This window comes from Ambystoma mexicanum, chromosome 6p (genome assembly GCF_040938575.1).
Source record: "Ambystoma mexicanum isolate Mex_15411 chromosome 6p, UKY_AmexF1_1, whole genome shotgun sequence".
NCBI lineage: Eukaryota > Metazoa > Chordata > Amphibia > Caudata > Ambystomatidae > Ambystoma > Ambystoma mexicanum.
In genome coordinates this window covers 1,521,342,616-1,521,369,412 of record NC_090935.1, presented here as the reverse complement: position 1 = coordinate 1,521,369,412, position 26,797 = coordinate 1,521,342,616, and the positions used below count along the sequence as shown (strand labels likewise).

At 49.5% G+C, this 26,797-nt stretch overlaps 1 protein-coding gene across 2 annotated transcripts in view; it reads right to left on the bottom strand.

The window, feature by feature from the left end:
- PDE6B (phosphodiesterase 6B) overlaps positions 1-26,797 on the bottom strand; it is a 653,633-nt gene that overhangs the window by 216,023 nt on the left and 410,813 nt on the right. For both annotated transcript variants that reach the window (XM_069626382.1, XM_069626383.1), the window contains one exon: positions 16,280-16,389. In XM_069626382.1, the coding sequence (XP_069482483.1) occupies positions 16,280-16,389 (110 nt within the window). The remainder of the gene's footprint in view (positions 1-16,279; positions 16,390-26,797) is intronic.

Below are 26,797 nucleotides of genomic sequence, written 5' to 3'. Positions count from 1 at the left end.
CATCCACATCCAATCTCCTCCTTCTGGGTGATTTCAATATCCAACTTGACTCCCCAGGTTCTGCATCCATTCTCTTCTCTGACCTCTGCACCTCGTTTTCCCTCTTCATTCTCCCATCTGGGCCAACCAACTCAGCGGGACACACTCTGGATGCCCTCATACACTCTGAACTCTCTCCTCTCTCTCCCCCCACTAGTCATCCTTCTCTCCTGGTCTGACCATGCTCTCCTCTCCACACACTTGAGTCCCCTTGGCCCCATTCCCGCCCCCCCAAAAGTCCCACTAACCTCGTTCGCTAACATCCGCCTGGTGAAACGGGTGTCTGCGCCTGCCTTCGCTTCCACCTTCATCCACCCTCTCCCTCCCACCTCTGACTCTACCTCTGACTCTGTCCTCAGCAACCATCACCAATAATCTTGACATTCTTGCCCCAGTCAAGAGGATCCGCTTGAAACCTGCCTCTAAGTGTAACACCTGGTATGACGCCAAACTTGCGGCCCTGAAACGTAAGTGCAGGACTGCAGAACGGAAATGGCAAACCTCAAGCTCATCCTCTGACAAACTGGCCTGCCGTCTGCTCCAAAGGCAATACAGACACTCCACTCGGCCAAGAAAAGAGCCCACATTCAGGCACGGATTTACGGTGCATCCAATAACATGGCTAAACTTTTCAAGATCTGCAGGGAATTAGCCAACCCCTCCTGAGCCTCTTCCTCCCCATCACCCTCCCAGGCCCCCTGCAATACATTGGCCTCACACTTTGCCTCCAAATCCCAGGACACCCTCACCACCCTTGCTACACACCCTCACAACCTGTCACACCCCCCTTCACCTCCCTGCCCCCCCTCCCTCCCACTTCCTCATTATCCTCCTTCACCCCTGTCACAACTGAAGAAGTCACCAGAGTAGTCCGCTCCCTGAAGGCCTCTTCCAAGACCATCAAGGATAACATCAGCTCTCTTGCCCCTGCTCTCACTGATTTCTGCCATCACTGTTTTGTCACACGATCTTTCCCCTCCTCCCTTAAGCACTCCCTTGTGCGCCCACGCCTGAAAAAACCTTTGGCAGACCCTACCTGCCCTGCCAACTACCACCCTATTTCCATCACCCCCTTCCCGGGGAAACTGCTGGAGAAGTTGGTTTTACCCCAACTCAACTCTCACACTGAACTTGTTGGTGGTCTCCACGACCATCACTCTGGATTCCTAGCATCCAGAGCCACAGAAACTGCTCTTCTGAACACCTGTGAAAAACTGCTTGCGTCCCTGGACTCCAACACCCCCACTGTCCTTATCTTTCTCAATCTTTCTTCTGCCTTTCACACAGTCAACCATTCCATCCTCATACAAAGGCTCCATGATACCGTTGGTATCTCAGAACGGGCACTGGACTGGCTGACATCCTTCCTTACTGACTGCTCTTCCCAAGTCATTCTGGGCACCTTCTCCTCTCTTACTTCCCTCTCCACCTCTCGTGTCCCCAGAGTTCTATCTTCTACCCCTGGCCATTTAACATCTACCTTTCTCTGCTTGCGTGCCTCATCTCCTCCTTCTCCTCCAACTTCCAGTGTTACGCAGACGACACACAGCTCTTTTTCAAACTCTCTGCTGACCATCTTGCACCCTCCATCGTCCTGGACTGCCTATCTGGCATCCAGTCCTGGTGCACCACCAACAATATCGCCTCAACGCCTGTAAAGCTGAGATCCTTCCCATTGGGACCCCTGCTCCCTCCTTCTTCCCTTCAAGCTAGCCTTCCTCCTTGGGCTCTGCCCCTGCGCCCTCTCCTGAAGAGGGAAACCTTGGAGTCATCTTCGACTCCTGTCACTCCTTCCTCCCTCACACACTGAACATTGCCAAGAAATCCCACTTTCAGCTCTTCCTTCTCAAAGGAATTCTCCCTTTTCTCACTTTCCCCCAGAGGCTCAATGTGACCCAAGCCCAGGTTCTCTCTAGGCTTGACTAATGGAATAGCCTCCTCCTGAATCTACCTTCTTCCACTCTGCAACCCCTCTAGCTAATCCAGAATAGGGCAGCAAGACTTACCCTTGGCGTTAAGCCCAGGGACTGCATCTCTCCTGCACTAAAAAGTCTCCAGTGGCTCCCGGTTGCTACACAGATTAAATACAAATTCCTCTGCATCATCCACAAAGCGGTCTGGGCTCGGGGACCACACTATCTTCAACTTTATCTTACTAAATACTCTCCCTCTAGACCACTACGCTCCTCTGGCTCCAACTCTCTTTGTGTAAAGCGTTTTGCTAAACAGAGGGCAGTTGGTGTTTGACTTTCCTCATCTGGCTCCCTCTTATGGAACAGCCGCCCCTTCCCTCTCCACCTTGAGCCGGATCTTCTTAAATTCTGGAATCTCCTTAAGACTCACCTCTTTACCTCCTCCTTCCCTTCTTCTCTCCCCTGCTAATCACACAGTTGCTGCGTTTGGTGTTCTGGGCCCTTATGCATCCTCAGGGCACTGACCTCCCCACCCGATTGACCCAGCTTCTGTCTATCCTCTGCACTTGCACTTACACCCTCTGCCCTGGAGACTCGTACTTACACCCCTTGCAGCTCCAGGCCGTTTTGCACTCAACACCCCGAGCACTTCATCTGTTGCTCACCCATGAGCTCAGACTCCCCAGCACTTACCCCCTGCCCTCTTCCTTGCTACACTTGCACGTTCTGAATACTCACAAAGGCATAGTGGGTTCATCCTCTTTTTCCTCTGCTCTTAAATTTGTGTTTTTATGTATTGTAATGTACCTCTCACCCCTGCTCCCTCCCTTGCCCTGTGGGCGCGTTGAAAGAGTATTGTCTTATTGTATATGTTTATGTTTAACATTTATATAGCGCACCAGGTAGCCGAGGGCTTAAGGGCGCTTCAAAACGAAACACTCACAAAACAAAAGAACGTACAGGAGAGACAAACCCAGTTGGACGCAAAAAGGTTCATAAGCGGGGAGAGTAATCAGGAGGCGAATCCGACCTATGATAAAAGCACGGTTTTAAGCCCTTTTTTAAAGATTTCTAACGAGGTGGTATTCCTCAATGTAACAGACAATGAATTCCAATTAAGGGGAGCTGCTGAGAAGAAGGTTGAATCCCTGGATTTTTTCGTTTTCACCCGTGGGATGGCCAACATGTTTGTTTCATCAGAACGAAGGGAACGGATGTTGTTTTTTACTGAAACTAGTTCTTTTAGATATAGTGGCATAACTCCATGTATGCATTTCTGGGTGATAAGAAGCAATCTAAACATAATTCTGGCCTTAACCGGCAACCAGTGGAGGCTGCGCCGGGCCTCCGACACATGGTCTCTTCTTGCTAAGCCTTTCACTACCCTAACTGATCCATTCTGAATGACTTGCAACCGGTGGATGTCAGATACCGGCAGCCCTATGAGAAGGCTGCAGCAATAGTCGATCTTAGAGCTGATTATGGCCAATGTTTCTGCGTTGGCTTCCGATATGAAAGGTCTCAACCATCGAAACAATTTGAGAAAATAGGAAGCGGAGGAGACCAAGTTATTCACTTGGGCGTTCATGCTAAGGTTTTTGTCCAAGTAAATGCCTAAGGTTTTCACCTTGCTCATGACCTCAATGCGGCAGTCATCAATAATGAGCGATTTATAGCTAGGCCCTAGTTTGTCTAATTTGGCCTCTAAGCGCCTAACAAGCAAACAATATATAAATAAATAAGGTATGACTAATTTGAGTTTTAGCTTTGGAGGGCCAGGGTGGTGCACTTTGGTTGCTGCATATGGATCAACCGACCAAAGATGGCTATCCCTACAAATGACGTGATACTGCCAGATCCAGGAGGGGTCTCAGCCTTATACAGGATGCCAAGTTGTTTCTGGTTTGAGTAGGAGCTCTGGAAGTCCCCACAGCAGTACTAAGTCCTCCCATAGTCTAGGACTCCAGCCAATAAACTCTTATATATGTCTCGATCCTTAATTGCACAAAAGGAAATGTGTTATATGGGATTGATTAAGACTTATTCAATATGTGGAAGTAATCAGTTTTCTGAAGGAAACCACGGAGTCTAGGTCTGCTGCAACAACAGATTTATCACGTAAAAAAACCTTTGTGTGTGCACTTATTGGCACTTAATGTTATCCGTATGGTGATCAAATATGTACAGCATCAGCAATTCACATCAAACTATAACTCATCCATTCCATTATACATACATGCTAAAACTCAGCATACACCATATTTATGACCCTGTCTCACTTGCATCACTATCTACTGTGTTCAATTTGTACGCGCATCAATGGCATCCCACCAATTTAACAGACATATGTTGAACCTATTATGCACAGCCGCCAATATTGTAAACACGTGACTATATCAGACACAATATCTCACGTTATATTCCATTTTATTATCCATATGTCTGTACAAATGCCATACCCAGCTAGTGTTGAATAGGCCCACTCCTTCCATGGCCACATCTAACACAATATTACACTAGTTTTGATGGATTAATGAATGGCTATGTCCCATATCTTCTCGTGGGGTTCTTTATATACTCTTAAGGATAAGACAGACAACAAACAATGTATTACCACAGACATAGACTCCTGTTTGTACTACCAGAGTATGGGAGTACAGGGATGAGTCCTAGCAGTCTCAGGGACACCACGCTGTGACTCATTCAAATGAAGGTTCCTCCATTGTTGATGGCTACTGTCATCAACTCAAGATGGTTGTGCCTGGCCAGCTTTGACCCACCAGAATTAGAGCCCTGGCAACCTATCAAGTATCTTTCTTTGTCCACTGGGGATGGGGGTTTGCAGAAGGAGCCCATTTGTCATTTGCTAGGGCAAATGGGCTCCTTATGCAACCCCCCATTGAAATACTTTTCACTAGCAGATGTCCCTGTTTTAAGTCCTTTGGCTATTTTCCAAGAGCAATTAATGGTATGACCAGATGGCGGGCTTCTCTGGAAATCCAGATGAAGACTCATTTTAAATTGTTCTTGAGTTGAATCTGTGAGAAGGTTGAATACATTTCCTCAGACCTCCCCAACGATGACATATGGTACACAGATTAAAAGAATGAGTAGACATTTTCCTCCAGATTATTGATGACATTGTGTATGAGGCATGCCCAGTCCACCCATACTCCATGAAGAACTTAAAATAGCTAATGGCCCTTCTTGTGTGGCATGGTCGTGGCCCACAATTGGTCTACCCAGTACAGCCCAGCCTGAAGTTTGGCAATTGCAGCTCAGGCATTTGATGTAGATTGACACCCCACGTTTGGTGCCCACTGCATTTGGGCAATCTCAAATCATCCCAGGGGGTGGGAAGGTTACACGTCCATTCCTGGTCACAGTTCCGCAATGAGGGCTTGCAGACACCTAGATGTCTATTTGGCTAAAGATGGGGCTGTGATTTGAACTGCTCAGGTCTGGGAAAACTGGCAAAACGCAAACCCAATAGGTTTTCCTTTGTCAATGTTTGTGACCCCCCCCCGAGAGAGTTCCATGTCTTTACATTGGCACAAAGACTTCTCTTTGCAATTGTGTAAAGCATTAGTGCAAAGAAGTTTATTTTTTTTAAAGAAAATGTGGGACAAGCCATTTTCCAGCCTCCACTTTTTGTACCACCCCCTAAACCTTTTTATAATCTGTTTTTCTTGTTCCTGGAAAAAATGTAAAATGATACTCTCAAACTCATGATTTGACACCAATACAAAAGCCTACAAATTACTTTGCATCAATGTAAAAACATGTCACCTCTGCATGGGTAATGATCAAAGGTTGAACCACTGCATGTGTCCGAGCAGACCAGTAGATGAGTGTGAAATTGCACATGGCCTAGAGTACTCTTTGATTTGATGTCCTTTCAGCACAGCATTCCACTCTGGGGCACTTGGGTGACCAGCTATGATCCTCCATGGGTTGGGTCACTGATTCAGCAGATGCACACAATTCTAAGGAGACTGTCTGAGTTGGTGAACCTCTTAAACATGGGCTTGTTGAATCTAAGAGATGGCCTATGTTGCCATCAGCTAATCAAAATGAGTTGGGTTAAATTTCCCAAACCTGCAGTGTTAGCCTAGTGGCAGTGGCCATCTCTGTGCGAATGCCTGGGTTGCAAAGCTGTTGTTCAGCCTTGACTTCAGACTAGCAACTTCCTTAGAACGGTTTCCGACCATAGGAATCCAAATGTTCAATACTGTAGCTAATGTGGAAAATGTAAAAGGGAACCCAATGGCTGAACAGATTATTTTATAGGTCCACCTTAGAGTTCCTCGAGTACCACAAGCACCTTTGGGGCACTCGAGGTGAAGTCTACCAGAAGTAGAAGTCCGTACACAGGGTAGAGATCTGATAATCCAACAAGGAGCCCTTGTCTCCTAAAGAGCAAAAATCTATCTTGATCAAGGAGGGCCACATGTGTTGTTGGATTGCCATTGTTGGCCTGTGGCTCTAGCAGCTGACTTGGGTAGCTTGCCCTGCCCAGGCAGAGTTTTCTGAATCCCCAGAGGAGTGCAAGCCTTCTCTAGGGTCTTAAGATCTGACACATTGGAGTTACAGCTCCAGAATGACCTAACCTGAGCAGTTACCTATGTTTTAGGGATCGAGTCATTAACCCAGTGTATATGTCCCTACCCACAAAATAGCCCAACACATCCTAGGTAGAATCCAATGCGTCTTTGAAGTTCCAATCCCTGTGTCATCCAAGATAGACATCCATGAAGGTGTGTGAGAAGCCTGAAGGTGTCTCACCCGCTAGTCCCCGGAGATCTGTCATCCAGGTGGCCAGGACTCAGCCATTGCTATTGGATCCAGTTCCTGTGGGTGGACCAGTGGCAGAGGATAACCTGGATGAGGGGTCTTCTGGGAGTGGAAGTGGGACACTGACGGGCGAGATGCGGTTCCCCTTCCTTGTAACACCTTTTCCCCATCCTACCCTATAGGACATTTAGAAGCTCTACCCCCAGCCCCCTTCCTTTTCCGACGCAAACATTTTCTTACATCGTAACAGACAACGGAATAAAACCAGAGCTGGTTACCTGACATGTTCCAAAACACGGATCAGGCAGAGTCAGGCAATTGACAATAACCATGTACACCTGACGGCCCTTTACCTTCCCCACAGAGATAAAAGGTGGAGCACGAGAGCACACTACGAGCAAGGGCGTACGCACAAGGACACAGCTGTACTGGACTGTCAGTTCAAACGGCGGAGAAAGGCGGCGAGAACTAAAGGGACGACGAAGGGGGAACTGACCATGCCCTTTTCAACTGAGACCCGCAAAGCCTCTGAAAGGGAATTTATAAGACCGGGAGTCATAGCTGGTGTGTGGAGGAACAGATGTCAACAGTGCACAAGGGCCTCCTGCATCGATGGAACAGGCGAGGAGCCACGCTTGCTACCGTGATACCATCCTTGACTCCAGAAGTAAGACAAGCCAACGGGTTCAACACAGTCGGTGAGTCAGAGGAAGCTGATAGCAAACCGAACTGTGTTGAGTCCAAGGTTGCGAGTGGCAACATTATATGAATGCAAGGAGCTTGAGAAGAGAGAACTTGTGCTTGTGTTTGGACTTTTGGGAGGAGCCCAGACAAGGGCCAGCCGCAGAGTGGTCAGGTGCCGCAGGAGTGCTCATTTGAAGGACTCTCGCTCACCCCCTTTGTGTGTTGAAAACTGCAAGTATTGAAAACTGCAAGTGCCAGAAGGCCCTAGGAAAGGGTGGCATGAGATGTCGGAGTGGTCCTACAAGGGTCATGTCAAGTCCCTTGTACAATCGAAAGTCTCTGACCCATTGCTGAGAGAAAGCTAGGAGAAGGGAACCCACGCTTTCTGATAAAAAAATGAGCAAATCAAGAGTTGTGTTAGAAATTCATGAACTGTGTTAAAGAAAGGCCGTAGTGAAGCCAACAGAGGGAAGCCCATTTTGCAAGGAGGATCCAAGCCCAGTGGAGGGAGGTCCTAGGGGCGAAGAGCAATCGCCCAAAGGTGCACGACCACCGAAGAAACTTTTGTTTGTTTGTTTGTTGTTTTGATCCAGCAAGCCTTCTAAGGCAAGAGACTTTGAGGAAAGAGACTTGACCCTTGAAGATTCTGGTATTGTGAAATAGACTTGTGAACCTCGTGCTGGAGAGGCCCAAGAGTGTGCTGTGCTCAGGAGTCCAGCCTTGTCCCGTGCTAAAAATGTGGGGAAGGGTGACCCCGCCATATGACCCTGACTTATCATTTTGAGAACACTTCTTTCTTTTCTGGTGAACATTATCCCACTCTTTTTTGTAACTTAGTGGTAAGGATTGGCAATGGGTTTTTTAGTACAGGCCATTTTGATTTGACAAGACGCTACTAGGACTGCCTTATTATTTATTATTTGATGGTCGTTGCTCGCTCCCATCTTAGCTTTAGGTTTAGATTAGGTGTTTTTCTCATCCATACAGTTAAATAAACACCCTTGAACTGTGATCACTTGTGTCTGTCTTAACTATTGCCACCATGAGTTCCTTACTGGTGTCAAGACATCACTGACCGTCCATGGATGAGGCTCCCATTGTAGATCCACAAATATGGATTGGACCAGATCTCTGTGACACCCACAGAGACCTCATGGTCTAGGTCCTCATGTAGGCTGCTAGCACATAGAGGGGCACTCAAATGTGCATGTGTCAAGTGGAGGGTAAGACCAAAGAAAGACTGCAGTGGCCACTTTGGCTTTTCCATGGCCAGGAGGGTGATAACACGCTGAGTCAGGACTGCATTAGTCCTCCAGAGACCTATGGGAATGAATCTACAAAATGTAGTCAGCAGACATTTTGTGTATAATTTATGAATTTGTTTTTTGTTGCTTTGCACTCATTCATTGTGTGTTTTATGGGCTAAAATGTTGTATGTTCAATCATTTCAATTATCGACTTATATTTGTGTTTTTTTATACATGTAAAGCAGAATGAGGATTTGGACTGAATTCAAGGAAGGGATTAATTTCATGATTTGGACTAATGATTACATTTGATCTCATGTCCTGTTTTTTTGTTCTTTTCCATGGAGGGGCCCAGCATGGGCAAAACTAAAGTGGCGTTTACAACTATGAGAAAAAAGGCAGAATAAGCCCCAAAGAGGACACACATATGTTACTGGGAAGATATGGGGGACTTCTTGGCCCCAGCGGCCTTGGCAAGTCCAACACTGAAGGGCGCTAAAATTCACGGCTTGCATACCAGATGACGTTGTCTGACTTGATAAGACAGCAATTGGGTTCCAGCGTCTTTTGAATAAATTACAGTGCTATGCCAAAGAGAATGATTTAGCAGTGAATCCTATTAAGTCAAAGATAATGGTCTTCAGAAAAAAGAACAAAAAGGTCATGTTCCAGCACTGGAAGCCTGGGGGGCCAACCAATTCCAAGGGTTGAAGAACTGTTATATCTGGGCTACAAAATATACGCATTACCGGCAGCGTGTAAAGTAGAACAAGATATTGCTATGAAAATCAATCAACTTTCTGCCCAGATGAAAAAGGTATTGATGAGATACAGCAGATTCTCTCTATTACCATTAATCAAGTTCTATCAAGCAAAGGTAATACCAGTCACAACTTATGGGGTGGAAGCCAAACCTCATCTGTGGAATAGTATATTGCAAAAATGGGAAGGAATGATGTGGAAAAATGTCCTATGCTTACCGATGTGTCTGCCGATTGCAAATATTAGGTTCGAACTGGGCCTAACTTCATGAAAGGCACATGTAAGGTGGAAACTAATTTCCCTCTTCTGACTCATCCATCTAGCCAAAGAAGACACGTTATATCTAGATATAAAGGCGCACATGGAAAACAAGAGATCAAAGATGCTAGGGCACATATGCTCCCAGGTAAAAGACTAGTTAGAGAAGAGCGACATAGAAATCCAGTCCTTAATGGAGAACCTGATGAAAGCTAAAAAACGTTGGGAAGAAATGGATTGGATTGATACTATCGAGGAAGTATGATCCGCAAGTAATCCCAACCCATTGTTGAAAGCTGACAAAAAAATCAGGGTTCTTAAATAAATATCTGGTCAAATTTCCCGATTGGAGGATCAGGAAAAAATTCCTGAGACTGCGCTTGAATGTCATACTAGCAAATAGAGGACTGGGACACTCAGCCATTCAATTATGCAAGGTCTGCAGAAATCCTGAAAAGCAATCCATCTGGGACTGTGAAGGCATGTGGCAAGCAAGATCCCTTTTCGTTGAAAAATGTGGCTTTGAGTCTGCATACTACATACTGGAAATGTTTTGGGACAGGCTGATCTCTGGTGTTTTACAGGGATTAACAATAGCGGTGATTTAGATGTTCGATAAATGTAATATTGTCCTCTGATCAGAAAAGTGCTTGGTCTCCAGGGGGAGAAATCGGGAGGTCCTAAATGTAGGGCATTGAGTGATTGGGTAAGAAGTGAAGCAATGTAGGACTCCAACAAGATGTGGAGGGAAAACAACTGACTACTAGATAGGAGAAATTTTAAATGGGAATGGTAAGCGTAACTTGAAGTATGACTTGAATTTAGATTTTTCTTTTTTTTTTCTTTTAATGCGCTCATTCTTATGTGTAAATATTCTGTTTGTAAAAGGTTTCATTTTTTTGTAAACCAAATGCAATTAAATATATATATATATATATATCAGTAAAAAAACTTTGTTAAAGGGACATTATGGTTAAGTTGCGCTACTAAAAACCTGTGAAATTCAGTGAAAAAACTTTGTTAAAGGGACGTTATGGTTCCAAGTAAAACCGAAAAACCCTTGAAATTCGCCAGTTATGGTAAGCTAAGCAGCCATAACTCGCGCCACCACCGTGCACTGCTAAGACTAACACCCACAACATCAAAGATGACATCACAAATGTCATTGATGACATCACTGATGACATCACATGTCTGGCTCACTCTTTTTTCTTTTGCTGACATATCTAGGCCACATGGTTTTCTTCAGTAACAGTCAGAAACTAAATATTGTATTTTATTTGTAGACGTATCCTACAAGTAGGTTCTTATGGTAATTCCCTTAGAGTCCAGTCACATCATATGAAACATATACATAGGGAAAGACACAAGATTTAAAGACAGCATTATTTTCATGCAAATAAATGATTGCTCTGTTTCAAAGCTGCTATTTACCCTATGTATATGTGTATTGGTATGTGTTCTTGTCTCTTTGTGTTTTGTCTATAGTAATGCAATTATGTAATATATGGGTTTTATTAGCTACTTATTACATATTTCACAGTACACAAAAATCTATTAAGAAAACAATTATCATTTCATTATTCGACATATTAACATTACGAATATTATACCTTCATCTTGTATGCTGCACACAATGCTATGTTTCTGCATTAGTAGCTTAGTATACTAGATAGAACCCCATAATAGAATGCTATTTATATCAATGCATCGTTCAATGCACTAATTAGGGTATGATATTTATTGCAATGATCCTTGACACTTTTTTTGCAACATTATAATAAGAATCCCTTGTATACATATTTCATGAAAAGTACATACACATGTGATGTCATCAGTGATTTCATCAATGACATTTGTGATGTCATCTTTGATGTCGTGGGTGTTAGTCTTAGCAGTGCACTGTGGTGGCGCGAGTTATGGTTGCTTAGCTTACCATAACTGGCGAATTTCAAGGGTTTTTCGGTTTTACTTGGAACCATAACGTCCCTTTAACAAAGTTTTTTCACTGAATTTCATAGGTTTTTAGTAGCGCAACTTAACCATAACGTCCCTTTAACAAAGTTTTTTTACTGAATTTCATAGGTTTTTAGTACCGCAACTTATCCATAACATCCCTTTAACAAAGTTTTTTTACTGAATTTCATAGGTTTTTATTAGTGCTACTTAACCATAACGCCCTTTTCAATGGAGGAAGACCACTACGTTCTCAAAGTGGGAACCTGGGGTGGTAAAAAAAAGATTTTTCTTCCCAAACCGGGACGCCGCAGGCAGGCGTCCCGGTGTAGGAAGGAAAATATTTTACCAAGATGGACACCAGGGAAACGGAAGGCAGGGTGTTTAAAGAGAACACAACAGGGCATCGGCGGGGGGTCTGGAAGACCAGGAGAGAGACACGGGGCATGAGCAGGGGGTGGAAAGAAGGGCGACACGGGGCATGAGCGGGAAAGAAGGGAGACACGGGGCATGACCGGGAAAGAAGGGAGACACGGGCCATGAGCGGGGGGTGGGGGGGAAGAAGGAAGACACGGGGCATGAGCGGGGGTGGGGGTTAACAGGGGAGACACGGGCCATGAGCGGGGGGAAAAGGAGGGAGACAGACACGGAGCATGAGCGGGGGTGGGGGTGAACAGGAGAGACACGGGGCATGAGTGGGGGAAGGGCAAGGTGGAGGTGGGGCCCCCACCCCCGCTCATGCCCCGTGTCTGCCCTGTTCCAACAGTGCAGACACGGGGCATGAGCGGGGGGTGGGGGGGAAAGAAGGGAGACACGGGGCATGAGCGGGGAGTGGGGGGGAGGAAGACACGGGGCATGAGCGGGGGGTAGGGGAAAGAAGGGAGACACGGGGCATGAGCGGGGGGTGGGGGGCAACAGGAGAGAGACACGGGGCATGAGCCGGGGGTGGGGGGAACAGGAGACAGACACGGGGCATGAGCGGGGGGTGGGGGGAACAACAGAGACAGACACGGGGCATGAGCGGGGGGTAGGGGGCAACAGGAGACAGACACGGGGCATGAGCAGGGGTGGGGGGCAACAGGAGACAGACACGGGGCATGAGCGGGGGGTGGGGGGGCAACAGGAGACAGACACAGGGCATGAGCGGGGGGTGGGGGTGAACAGGAGAGACACGGGGCATGAGTGGGGGTAGGGCAAGGTGGGGCCCCCACCCCCGCTCATGCCCTGTGTCTGCCCTGTTCCAATAGTGCAGACACGGTGCATGAGTGGGGGGTGGGGGGGAAAGAAGGGAGACGCGGGGCATGAGCGGGGAGTGGGGGGGAAGGAAGACACGGGGCATGAGCAGGGGGTAGGGGAAAGAAGGGAGACACGGGGCATGAGCGGGGGGTGGGGGAGCAACAGGAGAGAGACACGGGGCATGAGCCGGGGGTGGGGGGAACAGGAGACAGACACGGGGCATCAGCGGGGGTGGGGGGAACAACAGAGACAGACACGGGGCATGAGTGGGGGGTGGGGGGCAACAGGAGACAGACACGGGGCATGAGCAGGGGTGGAGGGCAACAGGAGACAGACACAGGGCATGAGCGGGGGGTGGAGGGGCAACAGGAGACAGACACAGGGCATGAGCGGGGGGTGGGGGGAACAGGAGACAGACACGGGGCATGAGCGGGGGTGGGGAGAACAGGAGACAGACACGGCATGAGCAGGGGGTGGGGGGCAACAGAAGACAGACACGGGGCATGAGCAGGGGGTGGGGGGCAACAGGAGAGACACGGGGCATGAGCGGGGGGTGGGGGGAGGGAGAGAGACACGCGGGGCATGAGCCGGGGGTGGGGGGGAGGGAGAGAGACACACGGGGCATGAGCGGGGGGTGGGGGGAGGGAGAGAGACACACGGGGCATGAGCGGGGGGTGGAGGGGAGGGGAGAGACACACAGGGCATACGCAGGGGGTTGGGGGGAGGGGAGAGACACACGGGGCATGAGCGGGGGGTGGGGGGGAGGGAGAGAGACACACGGGGCATGAGCGGGGGGTGGGGGAGAGGGAGAGAGACACACGGGGCATGAGCGGCGGGTCGGGGGAGGGAGAGAGACACATGGGGCATGAGTCGGGGGTGGGGGGAGGGAGAGAGACACACGGGGCATGAGCGGGGGTAGGGGGGAGGGGAGAGACACACGGGGCATAAGCAGGGGGGAGGGGAGAGACACACGGGGCATGAGCGGGGGTTGGGGGGAGGGAGAGAGACACACGGGGCATGAGCGGGGGGTGGGGGGAACAGTAGGGAGACACGGAGCATGAGCAGGGGGTGGGGGGAAGGAGAGAGACACACGGGGCATGAGCGGGGGGTGGGGGAGGGAGAGAGACACACGGGGGATGAGCGTGGGGGAGGGGAGAGACACACGGGGCATGAGCGGGGGGTGGGGAGGAGGGGGAGAGACACACGGGGCAAGAGCGGGGGGTGGAGGGGAGGGGAGAGACACACGGGGCATGAGCGGGGGGTGGGGGAGGGGAGAGACACACGGGGCATGAGCAGGGGTGGGGGGGAGGGGAGAGACACACGGGGCATGAGCGGGGGGTGGGGGGAGGGAGAGAGACACACGGGGCATGAACGGGCGGTGGGGAGGAGGGGAGAGACACACGAGGCATGAGCGGGGGGTGGGGGGGAGGGAGACACACAGGGCATGAGCAGGGGGTGGGGGGGAGGGAGAGAGACACAGAGGGCATGAGCGGGGGGTGGAGGGGAGGGAGAGAGACACATGGGGCATGAGCGGGGGGTGGGGTGGAGGGAGAGAGACACACAGGGCATGAGCGGGCGGTGGGGCGGAGGGGAGAGACACACAGGGCATGAGTGGGGGTTGGGGGGTTATGTCAGGAGACAAACAAAAACACGGACATGAGTTTGTGCGTCAGATCCCGCTCCTCGGCCCTCCACTGGCTACCGTGTGCGATGGCGTGAGCGGGGGGCTGGAGGAACAGGGGAGACAAGGAGCATGAGCGGGGATGGGGGAGACATGAAGGACACACGGGGCATGAGCGGGGGTGGGGGAACAGAAAGGACACACGGGGCATGAGCAGGGGGGTGGGAGGAACAGGAGACAGACACGCTCCTGCTGACCTGACAAAGCCTCTCATGCGGGAAAGAAAGATGGCGGGCGTCTCTGAAGCCAGACGCACTGCACGCTTTCACCGCATCCAATGAGAGAGCACGTCAGATGTCCGCGGACATCACGCAAGCTGCTTGCCCAATCACCGTCCTGTCTGCGGAGCGAACAGGGAAGTGTGTCCGCGAAGCGAACACAGATATCACTAATTTTTTTTGTACCTACTTTTTGGTCATTTTAAAAAAAAACTACTGGACATATTTTCACCAAATTTGCAAAAGCACACTTTCGGGACCAAGCTGCTGCTCCTGGTCCAAATTTGGTGAAAATCCGTTCAGCGGTTTGGGCTGTAGGCGCGAGCAAAAAACATTTCCCATTCAGTCTATGGGAAAAAACAGAAATTTTGGGACCCCCCCTATAAATTTTCCCCCCCTGGACGAATCCTCACCAACCTTTGCAAAACAATTCAGAATGGGCCATATACTTTTTTTGCAAAGTTTGGTGAGGATTCGTCCAGAGGGGACGAAGTTATAAGCCGCACAAAAAGTGCTCTTCCTATGGAAACAGCAACTTAACCATAACTACATGGACACTAGCATGGCCATGTAATATATGTTCCTGGGAACAGGAGAGTGATCCCCAGCTCGAGTTGGGGCTCCATGAGGTTTGCACCACGGATAGACCCAGAGTGCTCGTGCTCAGCAAAGGGAAAGGCTGACGCTGTCTCAGGCATGACTGAGGCAGCAAGACAAGTACCAGGCAGAGTTAAGCCTCCAAATGTCCTACACGGAACTCTGGATTGGTGCCCCACAGAGGGGTTTGCCATCAACAGAACAAAAATGCCTATCCCAAGTGGAGGGCATACAGGAAAATATCATAGATCTGTGACTATTTTGGTTCAATTTTTATGGGAGGAAGCAAGCCACTGAAAGGCTGTATTGTGGAGGGCATGTACTTACTGTGAATGTTTTCGGAGGACCTGTTGGTCGACGGTGTTGATGCTTGTTGCTTCCCATCTAGATTTGCACTATACAAAACCCAAATACAAATAAATGTGGCAAATCGTTTTTTTCTAAACAGATCTTTTTTGAGCAATTCTCAACAAAAAAAGTGTTCACAATCATGATCCAAGTGCTGGTTTTGAGTAACAGGAGAACCTTTAAAGCGCACCATAAATATTTTGCCCAAGTGCTAATATCGTGAAAAATTGCACTTGCACTGGTTCAAGTATCTGTAATGAGGGACCTTGGCTTCCTCATCTTGATGGGTAACAGAACACTGATTTAGAGTCAAATTAATGTAAAATAATTCTATCTTTATCAATTTGAAAGTGTGCTCTAATTCATAGTAATCGTAAAATATTGTATTTGCAGTGAGTTCGACTCAAGCAAAACAGTCTTCCTATTTTACTGCACTTGCTTGTCTGCGAGCGTCTCTTTTGGGAATTGCATAGAAAGAGAAGCCTAGAGGTTCTCTACTATCTCTTGTGCAGCAATAAATGAAAAAAGTAAAACATATGTACCTACTTCATTTGATAAAGATTATTTGTTCCTCTGTGATCAATATCGTGGCAAAACGCAGCTGTCACCATTGCAAAGGCCTCTAGATCTGTGTAATATCTTTTTAATTTGCCAGTCTAGAAAAAAGCACAAAATAAATTGAATTAGCATCATGAAAAGTATACTCCTGTATTCAATAATACCAAATGAGTTTATTCAAGATTGATTGAGGAGTAACTGCGGCTAATGCCGCTTTTCACAGTATCCTGATGACCACATTCAAAGTGATTAGCATGGCAGTCAGGGTCATATTTTCTTAAATATAGTTACAGTCCTTTTTTCTTTACTTCTGTTACACCCAGTTCTACTACATTTACAAACTTCTAAGAAGACAGGTCTGTTTCCAGGATGGTGGACTCTGGGTCATTTATGTAGGTAGTTTATGTAATGAAATTACTTCTGCCTCAGAGGAGTACATGGGTGACTGGTGGCTAACTGACCTACTCAGTCCTCACACATCTACAAAGCAAGAGTGATCCCAATCATAAGTGTGAAACAGGCACAGGTAAGTGATATATCTTCTTCGCATTTTGAGGTAACATGGGCTGGCAGCAGGCTATATTCTTAAGAGAGGTCTGAATGTGAATCTGTAACAACCCATACAACAATAGGACAACAGTGGAACATAAAGCAAAGCCCAATGAAGGTTCTCTATATATTTTAAACACACCAATGTACAACTGTTAGAAATACCATCAAAGCCCAGAGGGATAGAGAAATGCAGAATATGAAGATGCAAGCACTCTGGGTACTTAGCATGGAGGAAAAGGGCAATAGAATGCCACAATGTTAAATGGTGAAAAAGGTGCAAGAGGGCCTTAGTCAATCTCTAGGATCCCAACAAATGGCTTATGGGTCCCGGGACCCTCTATCAGTACGTACATCAGTTATTGGTGGTTCTAATCGTTGTTCAAGCGGTTTGAATCAGGTTTATATGTGGCGAGTTGTCGTGATCCAGACCGTGAGCAGGCATCAAGTTCAAAGAGAGGCTTGTTGACGTCAGATCAAGTGTTCTAATGAAGTGTGTTCATGAAGCCACCATGTGCGGTTTGATGTTCGATCATGGGTCAAACATGAAGATGCCGGTGACTCGAAGCGCTTGGTTGAGACACATCTGGTCAATGTCTTTCTGCAGCAGCGAACATCTGGTTTCAGCCAAGGTGACAGTGCTCTCAGCTGGCACAGGATGCCTCAAATGCGATTCAATGATCAAGAGTTGCCAAAAGCAGCACTGGCAGTTTCAGTTGGTTAGAAGAGTATTGAACATGGTCTGAAAATGGTTCAAAGAGGTTGGATGGTGAAGAACAATGATGCTGGCTGTTCTCGCTCTCAATGAGTCTCAATCCAGGGGTTCGGGGTGAAGATATTGACCTTGTTCAAGTTCTTCCAAAATGGGGGAGGGTAGCAAACAACTGCAGGGGTCCTTCACCTCCAGTGAGGCCCTTGGTACTGGTAAAGCTGGCAGAGAGGCCTGTCTTACTCCAGTAGCCGGTCACCCCCAATGTGTCCTGGCAGTGGTTAGGGACAGAGCTTTCCTGGGAACTCTCAAACTTCACCTCACTGGTGGAGGGCTCTGGAAAGATCAACTCCCCCAAAAGAGTTCCAAACGTATTCTTCTTGCTGTCCAGGAATGAATGAGTTTTCTGTTCTAAAGGAAGTGGAGGAGACAGGAAGGAAAGAGAGGTACAGAGAGAAACACAATGGTAAAAACACTCCCCAACTGTGCTGAGCTTCCTCTCACTACACTAACCCTGCATCCTTCTCAGACCCATAGCATTAAGGGTCCTTTGTTTTACAACACCCTAGTGCAGAGGTCTTCAATTTGTGGTTCTACATGCCAAGGGGGGTGCACGAGACATGGAAAGATATTGCATTTTGTATGGTCGAACTGTGCATGAGCGATGGAGAGCCACATATTACTGTGGCCCCCCATTGCACATGATCAGTGTGACGCGATGCATTCCTGTTGCTGCCCTACTGACTTGACCAATCCGGATGAGCAGCTTGCCCGTGTGAGTGTTCCCTTTCCAGCTGGCAAAGCAAGCGGGAACTGGAGCGGCACTTCTCCTGTCCCCCTTCACCCCTCTCCCCCTGTGGATGAGGCCGAGAGGGGGGATGAGGTGAGCGGGAACTGTAACACTGCATTACGGTCCCCCTGCATGCCTCTAACCCCGCGGACTCAATTTGGAGGCTGCAGGGGAGGGAGAGGAATTGAGCAGAACCCCACCATTGTTGTTGTTTATTGTTGCTTTTTGGGTGCCCTTGCACCCTTCTTCCCCCTGTGATAAACCTGGTCGCACTCCCATGCCTACTCCCCGGGGATCCTCTGCTCAGATGGCCAGGGAAGTGCCATCGCTTTTGGATTCCAACCCTGGGGGTGGACAAGCGAGGGAGGATCATCTGAGTGGAGGGTCTTCGGGGATTGAGTAGGGAGTGCCGACAGGTGAGTCATGGTATCCCCTTTTTCCTGAAACCGCCTCCATTACACCACCTTTGCCTTTGTGGGCTCTTGTGACCCTAGCCCCATGCAAAACCCTAAACTTTCTCTGCAGGCCATTACAAGGAATAAGAAAAGACACACTGCTCTTTAAGATCCAACTCACTTAGAGCTAAAGAACAGGCATGTCCAGAACATTGGGTATTGGAAGATCAGGCAGGCACTGTACTGACGACACACTTGTGTCGCGTGTATCACAGGGCCATTTAAAACAGGTGCTGCTATTTATGGTCCCCATCTTGGATTTGGTATATTCCAGTACAGACCACATGGGAATATGCAGATCTCTGTTTCTGTGTCATATCTATACCTCCTATGTACAAAAACATGTACGGCTAATCAATGCACCTTGTATCATTGTGCTTTTCATTTTTCTTAAATTCCAGTGTTATCCCAATGCTTATTTTACCGTTTGTGTAGGTCTACGTGGTTTCTTCTTGGACCGTTCGAAGAAGTGTATAGGAACGGTCCAGAGGGAATCAGACACCAAAAAGTAAAGAATGGTTGGTTTTTGGAGCATGTCACTGGGAAACGGATAGTAGTTTCAATACTGCCTGAGAAGTTCTGACCAGTTGCTTTATACATGCCACTACCTATTGTGCCAGTAATGGTTTTGAATCCTACTTTCGCACGTTCGCAAGCAACACATGGCATTCTCAGGACCACTCACTGGGCACAGCCATGCACTAAAGTTCTTTAGCTCTCTTACAGAGTGCATTCACCCTCTAAAACTCTGAGGCTCCCTCATAGGATGCATTTGTCTCTTACATTTCTCAGGCTCTCTGACAGGACACAAGAAACACTACATTCTTAGGGCTTACTTGCAGAGCCCAACCATCCACTAAGGTTCGTAAGCATCCTCACGTGTAGAGTTAACCGTCAAAGTTATAATGTTATTTCATAGGACAGAGCCACCTCTTACAGTTCACAGACACTCTCATACCCACTCAAGTTCTTGGACCCTCCCATGGCACCTTGCCAGAGCCAACCATTTAAGGTCACAAGCTCTCCGCGCAGAGTTCTCCTTCCCACTAATGTTCTCAAGTTCTCCCACACATCACTGATACTCTCATGTGAGAGGACTCTCCCTATGAGTCCAGCCCCTCCACATAACTATCGCATTCATTCCCCCCTTAATAATGGCTTATCAGACGGAAGGATGGTACAGCTATGGGTGTCTTTCCATGTTGTTTACAACGGCTGAGTTGGTCAGCTTCAATGGCCTATTGGGACCGTGCAGTGAAGGCAACAGGTGCCAGCATACCAAATCACATGACTCAGGGTGCTTCAAGACAATGGCTAACTTTGTCTGTGGTATTACACTCCCAACTGCTTGTTGGCCACAATTTAAGGTGCCACGCGCACCGATCTGGCAGGCTGCAGGGGTGCAGGGGTTTTGATACGACATGCCTGATGATGCTATACTGCACCCTGGCCCTAGGACGTATTAGGACCTGCTTCCCCAACACCTGGAGGGGTGGTCTTGGATGCTGCATTGCTGGTGGGCTCAGCTGAGGCAGGGGGCTCATTCAATTCATAGATTTCTTTATGCCAAAATCGAACATGGGGACGCAAGGATGTTGATACCAGGGTGTGTGCATTGCCTTTGTCTTTCTGCTCCCACTTAACCTTCTTCCCACAGCCCTCCACAGTATAGAATATCTTACCCTCCTCCTATGATGGCCCCAAGTTGTAGGGCAAAATACTGCCATGTGGGCTGGCAGAGGTCTGATCCCTGGGATGCGTCCTGTGCCTGCCTTGACACCTACACATTAGGATGAGGCTTCTACAACACACCATTGCCCCCTCCTATAACTTCTACCCCTTAGCTAAGCCCACTAGCTGCTGCAGCACCTTGATAGGCTGGTACTCTGCGTCCCCTCCTGAAGGACTACACCCTTCTCCTCATCCCCCTCTTCTTGTGCTGTGTGTAGACCACTTCCTCCTCAATGCCTAACACCCAGGCAGGATCCATCCCATATTCCTCCTCCAGGGTGCTTGTAGTAGCTGTACCCTCCTCCCTTATGAGGAATGTCCTCCCACTCCACCACCAGCCGTTCTTTTATGGAGGGTATCCACAAGTTGATATGCCTCTTTTGCTTTGGTGCTCAGTGCTTCCTCTAATAGCCCTGACCGTACCTCTTGATCCACCCATTCTTCTTAGGCTTCCCACAATGCCTCAGCAGCCTCCCTCACTGTCTTTACGAACCAGCGCTGCTGTGTGGCCTAAGCCGATGAACTGGCTCCAAAGAACAGAATAAGATATGCCCGCTCCGCATCCTGTCATGGGGAAAACCCCTTGTTAGGGTTGGAAACTGTAGTACTGATGTAAAGGGATGGACAAATAAAAAACAGATGTAAGGAGAACAAGAAGGGAGAACAGGTGAGGTAAACAAACCTAAGGAACCCAGAGGAAAAAGGAGACCAAGATCGTTAACAAGAAGGGATGAGAACCACTAATAGACACTCTGGAGTCCCACTAGGGATGTTTACAGACACTGTTACAAACACCCACCGTGAAAGCCCATGGAAGAGGAGCAACAAATGTGGTTTCTGTGCCTGGATCCAAAGGCACAAAGAAGGAGTATACTTGCAAGAGACAAGGCGATATGCATCCAATCGGGTGACTTGCGAAACAGAAATCCTCGCACTATACACTACAAGTAAGACAAGAAAAAGAAAGGGGCAGAAATTGACTCCCAGGTTATAGGAGCCATTGTGTGTCCAAACAAATACACAAAGACCCAAGAGAAGACACCATAGAACATTTACCAGACACGAAAAGCCAGAGAGGAATTCAAGGCAACCAACCCAGGAAAGTTTAAGGTAACAACAATTCAAAACAGGAATGGCGGAGTTAGTAAGAAGGGCACCTCTAGCAAGGCAATAGAACTAGGTAACTGTAGCAAACAGCTAGAATGAGGTAACTGCTGCAAGGGACTGTAAAGGAGGTAACTAGCCATCTGCAGCAAGGGACTGAATCTAGGAAACTGGACCAAGCTGAAAAACTGAACTGGAAACACACAAGCCATAAAAGGCAGAAGCATATGATTCTGAACTAGAACTAAGCGGAAAAGGGACAAGCGGAAGCAAGAGAAAACAGAGCCTGGCTGTAGAGGATAAATATTGAGGCTATACTGACTTAAAGCAGGAAATGAGCAGAACAGAGTGCGGTTTGAGACTGAAAGAACACAACAGAAAGAGGATTCTAGGACTTTTCATTTTTTCTTTCCCGTTTGAAATGTACAAAAACTACAAGTTCCAGAATTTCAAGCAAAAACAGGACAGGATAGACTTTTAACGCATGGCCACTGGAAGTTTGAGAGCTCTGGGAATGGGAATGGGAGGTTGCAGCAGGAACACAGAGCAAGAAGCAGAGGTTGGAGACTCCATTGATGACAGCACAAGAAGCATGAGAGGAGGCTGTAGGGAAGCAGTACAAGGGAAAGGAGCAGGGAGACTGAATGGAGGCAGAGTGAGAAATGACTCAGCATTCAAGGCATGACTGGGGAATATGGAGCAAGGCAGCACACAATCCTGATTCAACCCTGCCTTGCACAAACCTGGGTTTCCAGAAAAATGAACAACCATTCACATATAGCACAAGATACCTGAAAACCCTGAACCCTAATTTTAGAAACGGCAGTTTTTCAAATTTCGCAAAGGTGACATAGTTAATGAAAGAAGGAATGATTATCGGCACTGTTCCCCTTCCGAAGTCCATGCCACAGAGGTCAACTGACCATACAAGTGGCTGCTTGTGTGCAGCCCAATCACATGGCTCCTCCACGGCATTCCCCCCTCTGCTTGTACTGTTTATATACTGCCAAGCCATGAATCTCCCTGTCCACGCATTGGGTCTGAACCTTTTGCAGCTGAAACCAATTTCAAATTGGTCTCTGATTCTGAATCATACATAGTTGCTAACACCAAGTCTGCAGACAGCATCACCCACATGCAGAGATGAAGAGTCATGACATGTCCATCATGAGGGTAAACTCCTTTTTGAAGAAGAAATGCAGCTCCTCGTTCTTCTCTCTTTCCACCTCCTTCCCGTACAAGTGTTGCATGTGGAGCGTGGGAGAACCAGCAAACACGGAGAAATGTTTAGCCCAAAATACAGCCCCCGACACGAAAACATTGAGAAAACTCAGAGCTCCTAAACACCCCAAGAACAAATCGACTCCCTACTAGACAAACACTACCTGACAAACCAACACAAAAGCAAGTGGGGAGATGAGACTGCAAGAACAACAAGAATGCCGGGGAAACTGGGAAAGCATATTTTTCTGTTTTTTTGGGGTCATGGGATCAGGGACAGGAAGGTTCTTTTGGATTTTTAAAGTTTTATTAGGTGGAAACAAAATGCAAAAGGGACAAGAGGAAAGGGAAAAGTGTTTTAATTTTTTGTATATGGGAAAGTAATAACACACTTAAAACCATAAAGCGAAACGGTCTAAAAAATGGACAACAAAATGTCACCTGAGACAGACGGCCTTCACAAAAACCAACACTTCGCACGTAAAACTTCTCGAAATTCTGTTAGAAGCACTCCAGCACATTCAAAACACCAGCAAAATGTAAGCCTGCTCTGTGTACATCTTCTCCAACAATATAGCAAACCCCACAAAATAACAGGAAGTGAGCTTTACCTTTTATAGTGTGTGAAACTTCCATTAGGAAATATGGAGCTTACAATTGGCTAAACTAAATTGACGAATCAGCCTGAGAGGGCTCTGATTGGCTGAATAATCCTGACAAATAAATCCAAGATTCGACTCTAGAACCTAGACTTCTGACTGAATGATGAACCATTGCAAGAAACCCAGCATTCCGATGTGAGTTCAAACCAAGATCCAAAGCACCAAAAACCCATCCTACACTTACAGGCCGATTCATGGAATTAATGTGCGCCGAAAATTTCGCTGCAAGCGTGCGAAAACGTGCGATTCGCAGTGAAAGAGCGAAAATCGCAGTGCAAGTGTGAAAATCGCAGGGAAACCAGCGCACATCGATTCATGGAAGTCCGTGCGCGAGAAAAATATTGAATGTGCGCTGAAAAAGTGCACGGCACACACCGGTGCACAGGTCATCTAACGGCGTCCGCCATGGTCACAGCAAAATCGCACATAGCGCGGCGCACATAGCAAAAGTAGGCGGAACACGGGGCGTGACACGCGGAATGGGGAACAACACGTGAAAATATGGGCGTCACGGGGGAAGTACAGGAGGCAAGTGCGCGGAACGCCCACACGTTCGCCTACAACACGTATTCATGGAATCGAATAGGGCAAACCAGCGCACAGGCAAAGACGCCCACAGGCCCATACACGTCCGCCACACGAAAGCAGGTGGTAGCGTCCCTGCGCATGAAAAAAATGTGCGCCAAAATGTGCGCTAACAAAAAGCACGTATACACAGCTCTGATGAAAGTCCCATACTGTAGTCCTCTAGGACAAATGACGTGCAAAGGGGTACGCGACAAACACGGACACCCGCTTTGTGAATAATAGCGTATGCGTGTATTTCATGGGTGCACGGGAAGTTTTACACGCGATCGGGCCTGGGGTAGCGTGGTACGTGTATTTCAGGGGTGCTCGGGAAGTTTAACACGCGATCGGGCCTGGGGTAGCGTGGTACGTGTATTTCAGGGTGCGCGTGAAGTGTCACACGCGAATGCAGCAGGGTACGTGTATTTCAAGGTGCGCGTGAAGTTCCACACGTGAATTCAGCAGTGTACGTGTATTTCGTGGTGCGCGTGAAGTTCCACACGCGATCCCAGCAGGGTACGTGTACTTCGGGGTGCGCGGGAAGTTCCACACGCAAATTCAGCAGGGTACGTGTATTTCGCGGTGCGCGGGAAGTTCCACACGCGAATACAGCAGGCTACATATATTCCAGGGTGCGCGGGAAGTTCCACATGCGATTTCAGCAGGGTATGTGTATTCCGGGGTGCGCGGGAAGTTCCACACGCGAATACAGCAGGCTACGTGTATTCCGGGGTGCGCAGGAAGTTCCACACGCGATTTCAGCAGGGTACGTGTATTTCGGGGGTTCCGGGGAGTACTACACGTGAATTGGCCATGTGGGTCCTCCCAGGTGTTCCCTCTACACCCTCCACGGCCCCTGCAGGCAGCCCACACCACAGGGGACTACCCTGCACCCCTGGTCATGTCCCACAGACATCAAATCCACCATGGCCATGCCCCCCAGCCAACCCACATGTCACCTTGCACTACTGATCACCAACGCATGTCTTCCAGCACCCCCACCCCCCAGCATCCAGGGGCACACTCCACCAGGCCCCCACTCATGTCCCACACATGTCCCCCTGCACCCCCACCCCCCAGCAGTGCAGGGCACCTGCCAGCAGGCCCCCACTCATGTCCCACACTTGTCCCCCTGCACTCCCACCTCCCAGCAGTGCAGGGCACCTGGCAGCAGGCCCTCACTCATGTCCCACACATGTCCCCTTGCACCTCCACCCCCCAGCAGTGCAGGGCACCTGCCAGCAGGCCCCCACTTATGTCCCACACATGTCTCCCTGCACCCCCACCCCCCAGCAGTGCAGGGCTCCTGCCAGCAGGCCCCCACTCATGTCCCCCTGCACCCCCACCCCCCAGTAGTCAGGGGCACCCTCCACCAGGCCCCCACTCATGTCCCGCACATGTCCCCCTGTACCCCTAACCCCCAGCAGTGCAGGGCACCTGGCAGCAGGCCCCCACTCATGTCCCACACATGTCCCTTTGCACCCCCATCCCCCAGCAGTGCAGGGCACCTGCCAGCAGGCCCCCACTCATGTCCCACACATGTCCCCTTGCACCCCCACCCCCCAGCAGTGCAGGGCACCTGGCAGCAGGCCCCCACTCATGTCCCACACATGTCCCCTTGCACCCCCACACCCCAGCAGTGCAGGGAACCTGGCAGCAGGACCCCACTCATGTCCCACACATGTCCCTTTGCACCCCCATCCCCAGCAGTGCAGGGCACCTGCCAGCAGGCCCCCACTCATGTCCCACACATGTCCCCTTGCACCCCCACCCCCCAGCAGTGCAGGGCACCTGGCAGCAGGCCCCCACTCATGTCCCACACATGTCCCCTTGCACCCCCACCCCCCGCAGTGCAGGGCACCTGGCAGCAGGCCCCCACTCATGTCCCACACATGTACCCTTGCACCCCACCCCCCAGCAGTGCAGGGCACCTGCCAGCAGGCCCCCACTCATGTCCCACACTTGTCCCCCTGCACCCCCACCCCCAGCAGTGCAGGGCACATGCCAGAAGGCCCCCACCCATGTCCCACACATGTCCCCCTGCACCCCCACCCCCAGCAGTGCAGGGCACCTGCCAGCAGGCCCCCACTCATGTCCCACACTTGTCCCCCTGCACTCCCACCTCCCAGCAGTGCAGGGCACCTGGCAGCAGGCCCTCACTCAAGTCCCACACATGTCCCCTTGCACCCCCACCCCCCAGCAGTGCAGGGCACCTGCCAGCAGGCCCCCACTTATGTCCCACACATGTCTCCCTGCCCCCCCACCCCCCAGCAGTGCAGGGCTCCTGCCAGCAGGCCCCCACTCATGTCCCCCTGCACCCCCACCCCCCAGTAGTCAGGGGCACCCTCCACCAGGCCCCCACTCATGTCCCGCACATGTCCCCCTGTACCCCTAACCCCCAGCAGTGCAGGGCACCTGGCAGCAGGCCCCCACTCATGTCCCACACATGTCCCTTTGCACCCCCATCCCCCAGCAGTGCAGGGCACCTGCCAGCAGGCCCCCACTCATGTCCCACACATGTCCCCTTGGACCCCCACCCCCCAGCAGTGCAGGGCACCTGGCAGCAGGCCCCCACTCATGTCCCACACATGTCCCCTTGCACCCCCACACCCCAGCAGTGCAGGGAACCTGGCAGCAGGACCCCACTCATGTCCCACACATGTCCCTTTGCACCCCCATCCCCAGCAGTGCAGGGCACCTGCCAGCAGGCCCCCACTC